Source organism: Panthera leo, chromosome F2 (assembly GCF_018350215.1).
Source record: "Panthera leo isolate Ple1 chromosome F2, P.leo_Ple1_pat1.1, whole genome shotgun sequence".
Classification (NCBI taxonomy): Eukaryota; Metazoa; Chordata; class Mammalia; order Carnivora; family Felidae; genus Panthera; species Panthera leo.
In genome coordinates this window covers 37,478,707-37,495,563 of record NC_056695.1, presented here as the reverse complement: position 1 = coordinate 37,495,563, position 16,857 = coordinate 37,478,707, and the positions used below count along the sequence as shown (strand labels likewise).

The following is a 16,857-nucleotide window of genomic DNA, read 5'->3' as shown; positions in this document are numbered from 1 at the left end:
ACTTTTCCAAAGAGGACATCTAGACGGCCAACCGACACATGAAAAAATGCTCAACACCACTCATCATCAGGGAAATACAAATCAAAACCACAAAAGATACCACCTCACACCTGCCAGAATGGCTAACATTAACAACTCAGGCAACAACAGATGGTGGCAAGGATGTGGAGAAAGAGGATCTCTTTTGCACTGCTGGTGGAAATGCAAACTGGTGCAGCCACTCTGGAAGACAGTATGGAGGTTCCTCAAAAAACTAAAAATAGAACTACCTTACAACCCAGCAATTGCACTACTAAGTATTTATCCAAGGGATACAGGTATGTCGTTTCAAAGGGGCACATGCACCCCAGTATTTATAGAAGCAGTATCGACAATATCCAAAGTATGGAAAGAGCCCAAATATCCATTGACAGATGAATGGATAAAGAAGGTATGGTATGTATATATACAATGGAGTATTACTTGGCAATCAAAAAGAATGAAATCTCGCCATTTGCAACTACATGAATGGAACTAGAGGGTATTATGCTAAGTGAAATTAGTCAGAGAAAGACAAATATATGACTTTATTCATATGAGGAATTTAAGATACTAAACAGATGAACATAAGGGAAGGAAATAAAAAATAATATAAAAACCGGGAGGGGGACAAAATATAAGAGACTTAAATATAGAGAACAAACAGAGGGTTTATGGGGGGTTTGTGGGAGGGGAGATGGGCTAAATGGGTAAGGAGCAATAAGGAAGACACTTGGGCTGAGCACTGGGTGTTATACATAGGGGATCAATCACTAGAATCTACTCCTAAAATCATTGTTATGCTATATGCTGACTAATTAAAAAAAGAAACAAATAAAATACTTTAAAAATAATGTTTTGAAAAAAAGAAAAAAAATAAAATAAAATCCAATGTCCCCCCCCCCCCCCCACACACACACACAAAAAGAACTCTAGACCCTATTTACATGGCTCATGGCAATCTGTTTTAGGTTGCATATCCTCCTCAATGACTCAATGTTTTTTAACTAACAAAAGACTACTGAACCAAATCCTACCAGGAAAACTTCCATCCTCAGAAATATTCTAATTTCCTGTTTATAGCAAATATTACTTGGGCGAATTTTTCCCCAGATAACACTGTGAAACAATGACAGGGTAAATCCTGAACCAAGAACTTTTTCAACACTGAATTAAAAAAAAAAAAAAAAAAAAAAACAACTTATGGTTTAGACAATCCAAGAGACAGGCCTTTACAGTTCAGTCTTGTCCATCCCTCTTCATTTATGGATAAGATATTTGTCTTAGCTTGGGCTAGTATAACAAATTAAACTTGTTATGCCCAGAATTCGTGATCCCCAAAGACCACTAGGGAGCCGAGTCCGATGCAAAAGCAAAAGAACCTTTATTCGAGCTAGCTCGAGCTCAATCCCCTACCTGCACCGACGCAGCGGTGAGATACCAGGGAGAGAGAGCGAGTTTCAAAAGGACAAAGGTTTTATTGGGGCCCAGGGGCAGTTGGTGAGGTAACGGCTGTGGCCTCAGCCGATTGGCTGGGGAAGGGTCCGAGTCCTGTTAGACAGGTGAGGGGGGGGGTTACTCAAGGGGAGGAGGTGTGGTCAAGGTGAAGGACACAGAACAAGATGGAGTCGGCCGGCATAGGCCCGCCCTTTCATTCCTCCCTTGTCATGTAGCTTAGGGACCCAATCATGGGACCGGCTGCATTTATGGTGACAAGGGGAACAGAGTTTAGAGGTTTACGCAAAGTTCTGGGAAGCATGTGTCCCTGGGGTGGCTCTGGGAGGTCTAATTAAGTATTGTCCCTGAGCTGGTATCTATGATCTGCCAGGTGATGTTTTGGGGGGTGTGGGGACTCCCGGTAGCATGAGCAATGACAAGCAGAGTTAACAGAGTTATCAATATTAGGTGGGTCGAATGTGCTGTAGCTTGAGCTTGAGCTTGAGCGGGTTGTGTTGGTCCCGACTGATGGCCCATCGCGTGACGAAGTCCTTCCGGATCGAGGAGGGGTCCGCTGGCTGAACGTGGGTGTGATGGACCCAGGTCGCGATGCCGTCTACTTTGAGAGCGGTGGGGGTTGTCAGCACTACAATGTAGGGTCCCTTCCAGCGCGGCTCGAGAGTCTCTCGGTGGTGCCTCTTGACATAGACCCAGTCTCCCGGCTTGTACTGATGAGGTGTCGGGGTCGGGCCAGCCTCGTAGATGGCACGGAGGCGCGGCCAAATATCCTCGTGCGCCCTCTGGAGCCCTCTCAAGGAAAGAAAAAGTTCTTGATCTTTAAACTCCGCAAGAAGTTCAGCTCGAAGGCTGGGAATAACAGGGGGTGGCCTGCCAAACATGATCTCGTAGGGAGTAAAACCCAGAGTGTAAGGAGTGTTTCTAACCCGGTAAAGGGCGTACGGTAGGAGAGTCACCCAGTCCCCGCCAGTCTCCATGGTTAATTTGGTAAGGGTCTCTTTTAGGGTTCTATTCATTCTTTCTACCTGTCCTGAGCTCTGGGGCCTATAAGCACAATGTAATTTCCAGTTTGCCCCCACCGCCTTGGCTACTGCCTGTGTTACCTGAGAGATAAAAGCTGGTCCATTGTCTGATCCTACCATGGCAGGAAAACCATACCTGGGTAAGATGTCTTCTAGTAGCTTCTTAGCCACCGTCTGAGCCGTTTCATGCTTGGTTGGGTATGCCTCCACCCAGCCAGAGAAGGTGTCTGTAAATACTAAAAGATATTTATAACCATACTTTCCTGGTTTGACTTCAGTGAAGTCGACTTCCCATTGGGCTCCCGGTCTGGTGCCTCTGAGCCTGGTTCCTTTTTTATTTGATGTGGCTTTCGCGTTGGTGAGTTGGCAGGTCTTGCAGGCAGATACAACTTGCTCTATTTTGGTGTCCTGTTGGTGAATCTTGATTCCGGCATGTCGGATTAAGTCTTTTAATTTTCGGGCCCCCATGTGAGTAGACCGATGCATGTGCTCTAATATTGAGACTCCGAGCCGGTCTGGCAGCACGAGCTCCTTGTTAGGTGTATACCACCATCCCTTTATCTCCTGGGCCATGGGGAGTTTCTTGATCCGCTGTAACTCCTCCTGGGAGTATTTGGGCTGGTCTGGTAAAACTGGGTCTCCCGGGTCTGGTAGTTGTATGGTCATGGTGGGGACTGGAGTAAGGGCTACTGCCTTGGCTGCCTGGTCAGCCTTTCGATTACCTCTAGCTACTGGGTTATCAGCTTTTTGGTGCCCTTGGCAGTGGATAATGGCTAGCTTGGCAGGAAGCCATAAGGCCGTAAGCAGGTTAAGTATCTCCTGCTTATTTTTTATAGTCCGTCCTTCTGCCGTCAGTAACCCCCTCTCCTGATAAATTGCCCCATGAATATGAGCTGTGGCAAATGCATAACGGCTGTCTGTGTAGATGTTAAGCCGTTTTCCAGCTCCCAGCATCAGCGCCTTGGTGAGGGCTATGAGCTCCGCTCGCTGGGCTGACGTTCCGGAGGGTAGAGCCTCCGCCCATACGGTGTCCATTTCGGTGACCACCGCTGCACCCGCATACCTGTGTCCATCTCGCACAAAGCTGCTGCCATCAGTGAACCAAGTAGCCTCGGCATCGGGGAGGGGCTGGTCGGTCAGGTCCATCCGGAATCCATGTACTTGTTCCAGGATTCCCGCACAGTCATGTAGTGGAGCACCTAGGTCAGGGTCGGGCAGCAGGGTTGCAGGATTGAGGGCTGCACTGGGGTGGAACCGCACTCGTGGAGGGTTGAGTAGGAGGCTCTGGTAATGAGTCACACGTGTATTGCTCATCCATCTATCAGGAGGCTGTTTCAGGACCCCTTCAATGGCGTGTGGGGTTGTGATCCAGATCTCCTGTCCTAGGGTCAGTTTGTCTGCATCCTTGACTAGGAGTGCTGTCGCCGCAATAATTCTTAGGCATGGCGGCCAGCCGGCAGCCACTGGGTCTAGTTTCTTAGACAGGTAAGCCACTGGGCGGTTCCAGGGGCCTAAGGCTTGAGTTAGAACCCCTTTTGCTATTCCCTTATGTTCGTCTACAAAGAGGTGGAAGGGTTTCATAATGTCTGGTAGGCCCAGGGCTGGGGCACTTAGGAGGGCCTTTTTTAACTGATTAAAGGCAATTTCTTCTTTTTCAGTCCATTTAAATGTTTTCCCCTCTTTGGTAGCTTCATATAGGGGCCTGGCGATCTCAGCAAAACCTGGAACCCAGAGGCGGCAGTAGCCGGCTGATCCTAGGAATTCCCTCACTTCTCTTCGGGAGGTGGGAGTAGGGATCTTTAGGACAGTTTCTTTTCTGGCATCTGATAACCGCCGCTGTCCGCCCTCCAGGATATATCCCAGGTAACTTACCCTCTCCCTGCATATCTGAGCCTTCTTCGCGGATGCCCGGTACCCTAAAGCTCCCAGGGTAGCCAGCAGGTCCTGGGTCCCTCGCTCACAGTCTTTGGCCGTGTCAGCAGCAATCAGGATGTCATCTACGTACTGTAGGAGGGTGAGGCCAGGGTGCTCCCTTCTGTACTCACCCAGGTCCTCGTGTAGTGCCTCGTCGAAGATGGTGGGTGAATTTTTGAATCCCTGAGGTAGCCGTGTCCAGGTGAGTTGCCCACTGTAGCCCTCCTCCGGATCATGCCACTCGAAGGCGAACAGGGGTTGGCTCTGGGGTGCCAGCGGCAGACTGAAGAAGGCGTCCTTTAAATCTAGTACAGTATACCAGACCCTGGAGGGCGCCAAGGAGCTCAAGAGAGTATATGGGTTGGGAACAGTTGGGTGTATGTCCGCGACCCTCTTATTTACTTCCCGGAGGTCTTGTACCGGTCGGTAGTCATTTGTGTGAGGCTTTTTGACCGGCAGTAAGGGGGTGTTCCAGGCAGACTGGCAAGGAACTAGTACCCCTAGGCTTCGTAGTCTCCGGATGTGTGGCTGGATCCCCTTCCGGGCCTCCTGTGACATGGGGTATTGTTTGATCCTTACCGGACTCTCTCCTGGCTTGAGCTCTACCAGGACTGGGGTCCTATGAGCGGCTAGTCCCATCCCCCCCCCAGTCTCTGCCCAAACCGAGGGGAATTCTTGTAGCCATCTGTCTATATTATCCTCTCTCGGGAGCGCCTCCTGGTGGAGGAGGTATTCATCCTCCAGTTTCATGGTCAGGACCTGGATGGGGTGGCCCTTGCCATCGGTGACCTGAGGCCCCCCTTGTCTGAAAGTTGTCTGAGCTCCAATCTTGGTCAGTAAGTCCCGTCCTAACAGCGGGTAGGGGCATTCTGGTATTACCATAAAGGAGTGGGATACCCGGCCCGTTCCCAAATCTACTGTTCTTCGGGTAGTCCATGAATACTGGCTCATACCAGTTGCCCCTTGTACCCAGGACTTCTTGCTGGCTAGTTTTCCTTGTGGGGTGCGGAGGACCGAATGTTGTGCTCCGGTGTCGACAAGGAAGTCCACAGGGGTCCCCTCCACTTTAAGAGTTACCCTGGGTTCGGGGAGAGGGTCCGAACCCCGACTCCCCTAATCACTTAGTTCATCTAGCTCTAGGACTTTTACTCGATCAGTCTTGCTTCCTTTCCCGCCGGCCCTTTTCAGACAATCTCGGGCCCAATGCCCTATCTCCTTGCAGTATGCGCACTGATCCTTCTGCAGCCTCTGCTTCCCCCCCTTGGTGGTTCTTTTACCTTTTCTTGTGTCGTCTGCCAGCTGCCGGAGATGGCGGTCTCGTTCCTCAGGGGAGTCAGCAGTGGTAGCTAGTAGTATTCTGGCCAGGTCTCGAGTCTGCTTACTGCTGGCAGTCGCCATGGCGCGGGCCTGCTTGTCCTCAGGAAGCTCCCGGTTATTATATACCTTTTCGGCTACCACCAGTAAGTCCTGCAGACTTTTTTCTCCTAGTCTATCTATTTTCTGTAATTTTCTCCTAATGTCTATGGCCGATTGGTTTACAAAGGCCATGATAACAGCTGCCTTGCTTTCCGGAGCCTCTGGATCCATGGGGGTATAGGTACGGAATGCCTCCATGATCCGTTCTAAAAAGGCAGCCGGAGATTCATCTTTTCCCTGTTGTACATTTCCTACCTTGGCCAAATTGGTTGGCTTTCTAGCAGCCATTCGGAGACCCCCCATTAGAGTCTGGCGGTAGACCCGGAGCCTCTCCCTACCTTCTGCCGTGTTGAAATCCCACTGGGGCCGAGTTAAGGGGAAGGAGGCATCTATCTGAGCCTGGTTGGTGGTGGGATTCCCGTCTGTGCCCGGAACTAGTTTTCGGGCCTCGTTGACGATTCTTTCTCTTTCTTCAGTCGTGAACAGGACCTGCAAAAGCTGCTGGCAATCGTCCCACGTGGGCTGATGGGTAAAAAGAACAGAGTCTAATAAATCAATAAGCCCTGCCGGTTTCTCGGAAAACTTAGGATTCTGAGCTTTCCAATTGTAGAGGTCACTAGTGGCGAAAGGCCAATAGTGATGGGGCTGGTTCCCCTCCGCGTCTGGGGGTCCGGTGGCTCGCAGGGGCAGAATAGTGGAGTCGGCGGCGGAGGCGGATTGCTCCCTCTGAGCCCTTTGTCTGGTGAAGGGCGGGCTTCCCACTGGAGCGTTTCCGCCTCCCGCTCTCGGAACAGCATCTGCCTCCCCCGGAGGGGGAGGATGGTGTTCTTCCAGCATCCTAGAGGGGTTATACGAGGGAGGAAAAATTAATTCTTCTTCAGTACCCCCCTGTAAGACAGGGTAGAGGGGTGCTGAAGGCTGGATAAGACTTTTCTTCTTCTTTGTCCCCTGCAAAGCAAGAATGGGTTTTGGCTCCGGAGGGAGCGGGGCTAGGAAGGGTTTAAGCCAAGAGGGTGGGTCTTCCACAAGGTCCTGCCAAGTGATAATGTAAGGGAGCTGATCAAGATGGCCCGTCTTAGGCTGAGAGATGATACTCCTGACTCGGTGGATGGTAGGGAGGTCGAAGGTCCCCTCTGGTGGCCATCCGACATTGAAAGTTGGCCACTCGCTAGAACAAAAAAACTGCCACCGACCCTTTCGGACTTCCACACTGAGGTTGTTAGCTCTTCCCCTCACATCCTTAAAGTGATCAATCATAATACTTAGAGGAGTAGTCTGAGTCTGTCCCATAACGTCCGTCCAGTAAGTCCACAGAACAAAACAGAGAAACACAAAAACAGACAAACAGAGGGCCCCTAGAAAATCTTCCAACTCCATGGAAGCAACACTGAAAGCTAGCTTAGACATTTGAGGGGATTCCACGTCCCTCCAAAACCGATGAGGGGATTCCACGTCCCTCCAAAGACGACGGCCTCACACCGACCAGCGGGAGCGACCCGCCTCGTCTCAGACCTTTGAGGGGATTCCACGTCCCTCCAGAAGGGAGAATCGGAACGTCTTCCGAAACTCCCGGCCCGTGGTCCTCCAGTGCGTCCACTTAGACCGCGTCGGGCACTACCAGAACTCCAGAAGTGAGCTCACACAGAAAAGACAGAACAAACAAACAGACACTAACCGTGGCCAGTCAGGCTCTCCGGGTCGGGGGTCCCTCAGGGGTCTTGGGGATCCCGGGCCGAGCCCCCAAATGTTATGCCCAGAATTCGTGATCCCCAAAGACCACTAGGGAGCCGAGTCCGATGCAAAAGCAAAAGAACCTTTATTCGAGCTAGCTCGAGCTCAATCCCCTACCTGCACCGACGCAGCGGTGAGATACCAGGGAGAGAGAGCGAGTTTCAAAAGGACAAAGGTTTTATTGGGGCCCAGGGGCAGTTGGTGAGGTAACGGCTGTGGCCTCAGCCGATTGGCTGGGGAAGGGTCCGAGTCCTGTTAGACAGGTGAGGGGGGGGGTTACTCAAGGGGAGGAGGTGTGGTCAAGGTGAAGGACACAGAACAAGATGGAGTCGGCCGGCATAGGCCCGCCCTTTCAAAACTGAGTAGCTAAAACACAGTTCTGGGAGCTGGGAAGTTCATGATGAAAGTATTGGTCAATTTGGTTCCCGGTGAGAAGCCTCTTCCTGGTTTGCAGACAGACTTCTAGCTGTATTCTCATATAGTGGAAAGACCTTATTCCTCTCCTCTGCCTTCTTGTAGGGGTACTACCCCCTTTCATAAGGGTTCCACTGTCATGACCTAGTTTTTTCCCCAATGCTTCACCTCTGAGTGCCATCATATTGGAGATTCAGGCTTCAACATATGAATTCTTCAGGCATACAAACATTCAGCCCATAGCAGTATTTGAGATCTCAAAGAAAGGAGAGGGGAAAAAAAGAATGCTTATCATTCTTTGAGAAGACTCTCATTCTCTGAGAGTGACATGAGACTCTCAGAAAGCTGGGGTGATTGGTTTCTAGTCACAAGACTGGTTTGTGTGGCTTTTTAGGTGAAACTCAGATTTATGGCTTATTTTATAATTAACAGTTAATACAAAAATAATAACACATTTATTGAGCACTATAACTGCAAAACTCATTAAAGTGAACTGGTCTGCATATGACCATGATCTTTAGGTTATATATTTTGCCCAGAGTGAACCACAGGCACAAAAATAGTTACCTGGTATTTAAAACCACAATCCTATTTTTCCAATAACAGCCTTATGGAAATATAATTCACATACCATAAAAATTCTCCCTTTTAAGATGCAATTCAGTTGCTTTAGATATTCACAAAGTTGTACAATTATCACACCGAGTACTTTCATCACCCGCTAAAGAAGCCCCATATCTGTTAGCAATTATTCCTCTACCTTCAGCTCCTGGAAAGCTGTTTGCCCACTTCTGTCTCTATAGATTTGCCTCTATAGATTCACACAAGTGCAACCTCATGACATAGATCCTTTTGCGTATGGCTTCTTTATCGTAGCATATTGTTTTCCGGGTTCGTCCATGTTGTAGCATGTTTCAGTATCTCATTCCTTTCTACAGACAAACATTATTCTATTATATGGCTACATGACAATTTGCTTCTACATTCTGCAGTAAGGGGTATCTTGGCTGTTTCCACTCTTGGGCTATCATGAATTTGTGTGTAAAATTTTGAATGAATATTTTTTCATTCCTTTGTATATATACCTAGGAGTGGAATTTCCAGGTGTGGCAGGCTGAATAATGCCCCCCAAACATATCCCTTCATTTCCACAAAAATCCAAATTTTAGGATTATCCCATTCATTTCCACAAAAACAACAGTTGGCATTTGGATAGAGATTGTGTTACATCTGTAGAACACCTCGGGAACTACTGCCATTCTAATCGTATTAAGTTTTCCAATCCCTTAGCACAGGATATCTTTCTATTTTCCTAGATCTTTTAAATTTCTTTCAATGACATTTTATGGTTTTCAGTATTAAAGACTTTGGTTTCTTTTGTTAAATATCTTCCTAAATATTTTATTCTTTGTGATGTGATAGTAAATAGAATTTTCTTTATTGTTTTTGGATTGTTCCACAAACCAGCTTCAATTAACTTTATCTTTAAAAACCATTGCTGAAAAACTCTTTCTCTTTTTGTATTTCTTTAGCCCTCCTTCCACCATACTATTTTTCTATGCCTTGCTCTAAAATCTAGAACTACTTTTATATTTCAATGCAAAAACTCTCTTCTACAATGTATGTCTCTAAAGTATTTTTAAGACTGTTAGAACGAAAAGGCACATGGGTGATAATATAGTCCAGTCTGTTCACAACACAGCTAAGGACGATGAGGTCCAAGGGGTAGAATAATTATTCAGAATGTGTGAAATGAATGTATAGAAAAAAATTATTCTTCTGACTCCCAATTTAGGACTATTTCCCTTATAAGATCATGACTTTCATTTTAAATTCTGTCTTTGATTTTTAAATTATTATACAATGAACAGTGTGCCAACTTAGTTTGTTTTGTTAAGCACCTAAGAAAACACATAGGTACCTTACATGAGCTTATTTCATTATGACAATTATACCCATAGGACCCATGGTCCTGTGGGTGGATAGACTGTTTTATGAAACTTGTATATTTTCAAACTTTCTCACATTAATTTCTGCCTACAAGTCTTGTGAAACATTTTATTTTTTTGTACATAATAATTATGTAGTGCAGTATGCTTGGGAAAGGAGACAACACCAGCTTGATCCACAAAGTTTTTAGGATGATAACATTCAGACTTATGGGTGTTTTTAGTTCCTTTTGATTGCATAGTTCAAAAGTTTCATACATCTTGTTTTGGTGATAAGAACCACAAATTATCTTTGATTTAATGACTGCCTGCAGTGGCAATGACAGTACCTTATGTAGACTCTGTTTACCTCAGCTATTCAAATGCAGAATTATATCTGTGGAGTAAATTGGATAAGATGCCCTGCCAGCTGGACTTGTTGGTACCAAATGTAATTTTACCATGGGGAGAGAGGATGGATTCAGATTTCTGGGAGAAAAGTGAGAAAAGTGGAGAGGGGACAATTTTTATTTATTTATTTTTTAAGTGTGCAGTTAAATCTTTTGTGAAGGTGAACTTTCAAAACATGGTAAGTATGAAGAATTTCCTAATTCAGTGTGTAAGATGCAAAAGTATAAAAGAGTAACATGCAAGATTGTTTTAGGGTTTATATAACATGGCAGTGTGTTTCAGCTATAGAAAAGCATAAGTAAATGACCTCTGCGAACTCACATATATTGTTATTAAATAACCCAGAAAAAAATGCGTAAAAGCTCTCTGCCTATAGAAACAAATCCTTCTAGCACAGCAGTAACATTTCCATCCACTGCTGAATCACCAGAAGACTTTAACATCCATTTTCTGGGTTTACTTAAAAAGCCAAGCAGGTGCCAACAATTTTGCCATTGGGGAAACATACACAGGCAAACTGAGTCATTAGTTAACAGTCCTTAAGAGTTACTTGTATGCACTGACAGTTTTCTAAACCAGTGAGTAATCTTAACACACACGGAGAGAGAGATATTAGAGTATACAGATCGAAACTCCCATCTTGTGCCTCTCTCGAGCTTACCCAGACAGCTGAGCAATTTCAGAGACTTCTTTCCACTCTTTTCAGCAGAGAGCAAACTTGCTAGGTGATTGCAGGGCTGATAATGGCCTGAGTTGCTCATTTGGGGAATGCAGTAGGAAATGTGTACATTTTTTCTCATTGACTCATTTATGTATGTATGTATGTACAAGATGGAAAAGATGGCGATAAGAGGCATGACATAGATTGAACCACTGAACCACTGCCTCTTTATCCCTGGCCTGGCCATGTAAACAAAACAAAACAAAACAAAACAAAACAAAAAACCAAAAAACACTGTAAGATTTTCCTTAAAGGGAGCATTTTTGAACTCCAAAACTAGAGAGTATGCTGTAGAGGAATCTAAAGGAGATAGATGTGTGTGTGTGTGTGTGTGTGTGTGTGTGTGTGTGTGTGTGTGTAAATGCCTCTAAAGGGAGAGGGGAAAAAATGGCTTGGGCAGCTTGGTCTACATTCAAACCTTAAACTGACCCCGCAGACTCTCTGAAGCCCCTCAAATGATAAGAACTGCTCTGGCAGTTAATATCCAAACAAGGACAGCAATAAACTAAGGGATACCATTTACTGAGGATCCATATATAGACAAATAATTATATGATTAGGCATCACTGTCTTTGAGACTTGATAATGATAGAACTAAGGTTATTGCTCTAATTACAACTACCATAGACAGATAACTATCCTTTCACAGGATTAATATGCCTGGATTATGGACAATTAGAGGCATTCCAAATGGAAAGCGCATTTGTTAATGGCACCTGGGGGTTGGATTTTGTGACAACCTTGGATCATTTCTTGTCATCTTAATGCACTTTAAAATATGTTGGCCTATTGTTCCTGTCTTCATGCACATTCTTAAAAAGAAAGATTTTATTTTATGAGCAGACATTCTGTGAAAAGGGGTCTTCAACCAGGGGATGCCAAGAAAGTTATTATTTTCATTTATGCACAATTTCAGACAGATTGATGATGATCTTTCCATGCCCACAATGCCTTCTGCTAGGTAATAGCACATCAGCATCTTGGAGAGAAACTAAAACTGAAATAACAGTAATTTTTAGCTTATTCTCCTATTTCTCATTCAAACTGTAAGCCTATTGATCTCAGTGGTGTTTTCTAATGAAAATTCTTGAGAATCTTATGGTCATGAACATGAGTTGGCCATAAACAGATCATATAAAAATAACCTAGGCACTCATGATTAGGGCATGTTGAAGGATAGAATGGATAATTAATCATCCCCCTCAACTTGCTCTTTTATGGACTAGTTTTCCGTTTTTTTCTTTGGGTATAATGGGGATATAACTTAGTTTTATTTATTTTCGTAAGTGGATGGCTATTGCCTGATGCCAAAGTGATATTTCTCCACCTACAAATCCATGCATTGCCTTGTCATCGTTAAATAATTGAACTTGAGCTCTACTCCAAGATTCCACATTCTTGTCCTTTCCAAGCTTCAGGGACATGTTGTACAGGTACAATAGCTCCTGACTGTGAGAAGAGTTCTGTGCCCTGAAGAGATGGCAATAAAGGCATTTTTTAATAGCATGTTACTCCAAGGTGCTAACCAACTACCATTTTAGTAATATTTGCAGAATGCCAGCACGGTAGATAGTATCACCATCACCACTTTATGGATGAAGAAACTAACAAAGCATGACTAGATGACTCAGCCAAGGTCAGGCATGCTGCTGGATTTGACTCCCAGGTTGCACCACTCTGTGTCCTGGGAGTCTTAACATACACAGTATTACACTCTATTATTGGCTCACTGGATTTTCCATAACCTGTGCTAATGTCAACCTAATATTCTAAGGAGTATTTTCTTGCTTACAGGCAAGGAACTAATAAGGGTAGAGGGTAGGGAAGCAGAAAAAGTTGAGATAAGCTTTGTCTCTAAAATCTGAGCTTATATATTCCACATAAAGTGGCATTTCTAAGGCAATTTGTTTTTGCTAAGATATTTAATTGGCTTGTGGACAAAGTGGCATACTCTCTTTTCTCTTCAAGGGAAGTAATTACCTCTGGGTTCTCTTTCTCAAAACATAATGTTTCTTCCATAATCACACAAGCAAGTGCCTCATTTTTCTCCTTCTACCTTGGAGCCATTAATGTTCCCAAAAGAAATGATTTGGTTCAAAAGAGCCAAAACAAGTGTTCCTAGTATTTTTTTATTAAAATCAATTTTAAATACAAAAATTTAAAAAGTTTCCACCAGTCTGGATCAGCTTTCAAAAAGAGTAATCAGGTTTTGCATGGTATGTCTAGGTCTTTAGGAATTCCATTCTGCTTTATGCTGCTTTGGTAGAACTTTGGGTAATGCCGGAGTAAAGGGCAAGATGACACAGTGAGTGTCAATGAACTCAGGTGTCTTGTGAGTATGATATCTAACACTATCTGCACTAATGGGCAATCTTAAAACCAGGAGACTAAAATCCTATCACAGACATGAATCATAATATCCTCCCATTATTTCAAAGATGTATATATGACGATGAGGTAAACACCATTTTCTAAAGGGATAATTGGCTGGTGGTCAGTGAAGAATGAATCTTCTGATACTTGTGTTTCTTTTAGTGTTGTACCACCCTTTCATCAACTGAAAACCAACCCTATGATTCAAATAAGAGAAAACTTGATACTGATTGAAGAGTTTCTCATCCATCCTTTATTAATACCACATTATCAAAGGTGTTTCATTTTTATTATGTGAGCACATTTTCTTATGGCTTCTTTAATCACCTATCATTCTATGGCTATTATTTTAAGAGGTTTTAATTTAAGAAGAAAAGTGATGACTCCAAAAAAAATGAAATTTAAAAACAACAGTCTCAATAAGGCTTCTATTTAGGTAGAGGTTATTCAACTGTAAATGAGATTACTACAAAAATCCCCATTTTATATCCAACTCAAAGGGCCATCTTTTATTTACAAATGTTAACGTTAAAAAAACACTTTATTTCCACAATTATCTCCATTTTTCACTTTTCCTATTTTCCCTCTAAAATGTTTTACCTATCATCTTTCACCTGGATACTAGCTGACTTTCACTAAACTATGTCTATGCTGTACTGAGCAGCAGGAGAAGGTGACTGAGCAAAAACACGATGTTCTCTTCCCCCCCAGAGACTGGCTTCTCAGATTCTATAGAAGTTCTCCCTGGTGCTTGTCTGAGCATCAGAATTCATGTTCCTTCCTGACCTTTGCTGCTTGACTTCTTTTGATATAGAGTTGAGTTATTTCCAAAGTGCAGGTGCTTCCACTGTTATCTGTTCTTCAATGAGAACTGACCTACCGATGTCCGAAAGGACTCACTTCAACAAAAGTAAAAAAGAAGGAAAAACATTTTTTGCCAAGTTTAAGGCTAGCCATCAATGTTACAAATTGTACTGCAAAAAGAAAAACTTGAAAGTTCAACCAACGTTGAGAAGAAAGAGAAAGGAGGATGGGTTTCCTTGTCTTCAGAGTAAATATAAGCTTCTAAAATAGTGGAAGAAAAATATGTTATGCTCCAGTGTCTTTGGCTCATTGACCTTTGAATACTGATAGCAATCTTAATGTCACAGAACAATGGAACTTTAAAATTAAATGGAAAAGTGTGCACAGCAATAATGTTAACCCATAATGCCCGCAGCATAAATACTACATAACCGGAGTAAAGGAAGGTTTGAATGAAAGAGAGTGGAAAGTTACAGGAAACTTAGAAATTATGAAAAGAAAGGACGTTTATTCTGGATCATTGCATCAATACCCAAACCATTTTTTTTCTTTACAAAATGGTAAATCTATTCACAGATATTCAATTTTTCCCCAAGTATGAAGCTATGAAAATACGACTGACAATCACTTTATACCACTTAATCCTCAAAATATGAGCATACCTGTCCACTGTCTCACTTGCTTGAGAGGGTAAGCAACTTATACAATAAATCTGTACTTAACTAAGAGATATGAAACCAGATTCCAAAATCCACGCTTATCAGGTCACTTTAGTGTCTCACTAGATGAGTATACACAAACAACCACTCAGAGAAATTGAGTCAAGCATTTTAAGACCATTTAATTAAAGGAATAGTTGATTTAAAACCTGATCTATTGCTTAAGTCCTCCTGTGGACTTTCCCACTGCATCAGATCAGTTTGCTCACCGTCTTTAGGTAGCTTCACTTCTCAGACCAGTGTGAGATAAGCCAACAGATATTTCCAGCTGGCCCTCTTTGGTGCCAACCATAGAAAAAATTGCCATAAATAAGTGTAAAAACAGAAATAGCACATGTTACCGTGGCAGATTTTCCAATAGAGTGAAACCTCTTTGACATTAATTAGTATTTGTTGAATCCTTGCCACAGCAAGTAAGATGAGAGGACAAATGAACACAGACTGGGTCATGACTTATTAATGCTTAGCTTATTTTAAGCTGAAGCAGCTCAAAGAAGATAATTTCTTATCATAAGCTTTGGTGATTTGGGAAGATTTGGACTCAATTTCAGTATCTTGCTTATTGTCTTTCATATAGATAACTTTATCATTTTGAATCTACCCAATACACTTTCTCTGTGTTAAAAGAAAGAATAAACTAAAGGCTAAGAAATCCTTACCTTTAATACCAAATGCAAAGCTAGTCATTGTATTAGTCAAGTCTTAGAACCTCCTTCCTTTTGTGATTTGAAGGCTTCTAGCTCTAAGAAGACCAACATATCAATGGTGAAAATAATCAAAGTATGCAAATGAAGGATGAGTGGAAAAAAGTTAATCCTAACTGATGTAAAGGCAAACAAAGAAGTTTGGCTTAGTAAAGTCAGTGATTAAGCAACATCAAATCTTTGTAATGATGTCAGTAATGGAGTATATTGAATGAGGCTTTTCAGTGACTGAAACAAAATCTGAAAAATATATAACATTTTGGACACACACATCTTCCAGGCAACAGTAAAATTAAGATTAATAGTATGAAGTCCTCTGGTTAAAAAAAAAAATAAGTTCTACCTATTTCAGCTAGAGATATGGTAGGCAACACTTTGTTTGATAGGAGTATGATAATAATACCCCCAAATTCTCATTTATATTCAATGTGGTAACAGTCATAAATAAAATGTGACTAGTGTTCATGAGCAGTGTAAATTATTAATATATTAATTGGGAGCTTACAGCTCTATTTGGTAGAAAAGGAAATTATTAGTTTAAAGAGTGTCCTCTACTCTCAGAAGAAGTATTGTTCTGTTAAAAAATAAGAATGACACTAATCATTGGCTAAAGCATTCAAGACTTAAGCACCGTAAAAATCCACGCTGAATTCAAATACGCTAACACTAACACACACACAACAATGGCACTAGTAGATGTACTACACTTACTTCCATTTGAATAGATCATTTTAAATAATCAAAGAAAAACAGACAATACTTTGTATCTCACAAAAATCCTTGCAAACTGCCTTAAATATAGAAGCTTGGTAGAGATATTGATTAATCCAGCATGCTAATGGGATACCCTAACTACAGTAACTGCATCTAAGGTTATATAATTCTTGCTGGCGTCTCTGCCTTCAATCCCATGGACCTCCTTCCATTGTTTTAACTGCCTCCAAACAAGCTTCCTAAAAATGAAATGTCTATCATGACACTCAATTTAAAAAATACGTAATGGCCCACAGACTCAAACTCAACTTCCTTACAAAGCCCTTTAAGATTTGGCTCCTAAGTATCTAGACAGTCTTGGATTCTGATGCTTATACATTAACTTTCTGTACTCACAGAATGCTGAATAAACAGCAATTCCTTGAGTATGTCCTACAGTGCTGTTTCATGCCTTAATCCCTATAGCAGTCACCATTGGTGCCCACTTATATCCCCTCAGCACTCCCCATTTCT

The 16,857-nt window shown here is 43.0% G+C and overlaps 1 protein-coding gene across 1 annotated transcript; it reads right to left on the bottom strand.

Annotated features, from left to right (window-relative positions):
• Positions 1–2,033: 2,033 nt before the first annotated feature.
• On the bottom strand, positions 2,034–7,115 carry LOC122210770 (the record flags this gene model as incomplete). Its single annotated transcript, XM_042923656.1, is given in 1 exon segment — positions 2,034–7,115. A coding segment is annotated over 1 exon segment (5,082 nt), but the record flags the coding sequence as incomplete, so codon positions are not given.
• Positions 7,116–16,857: the final 9,742 nt, after the last annotated feature.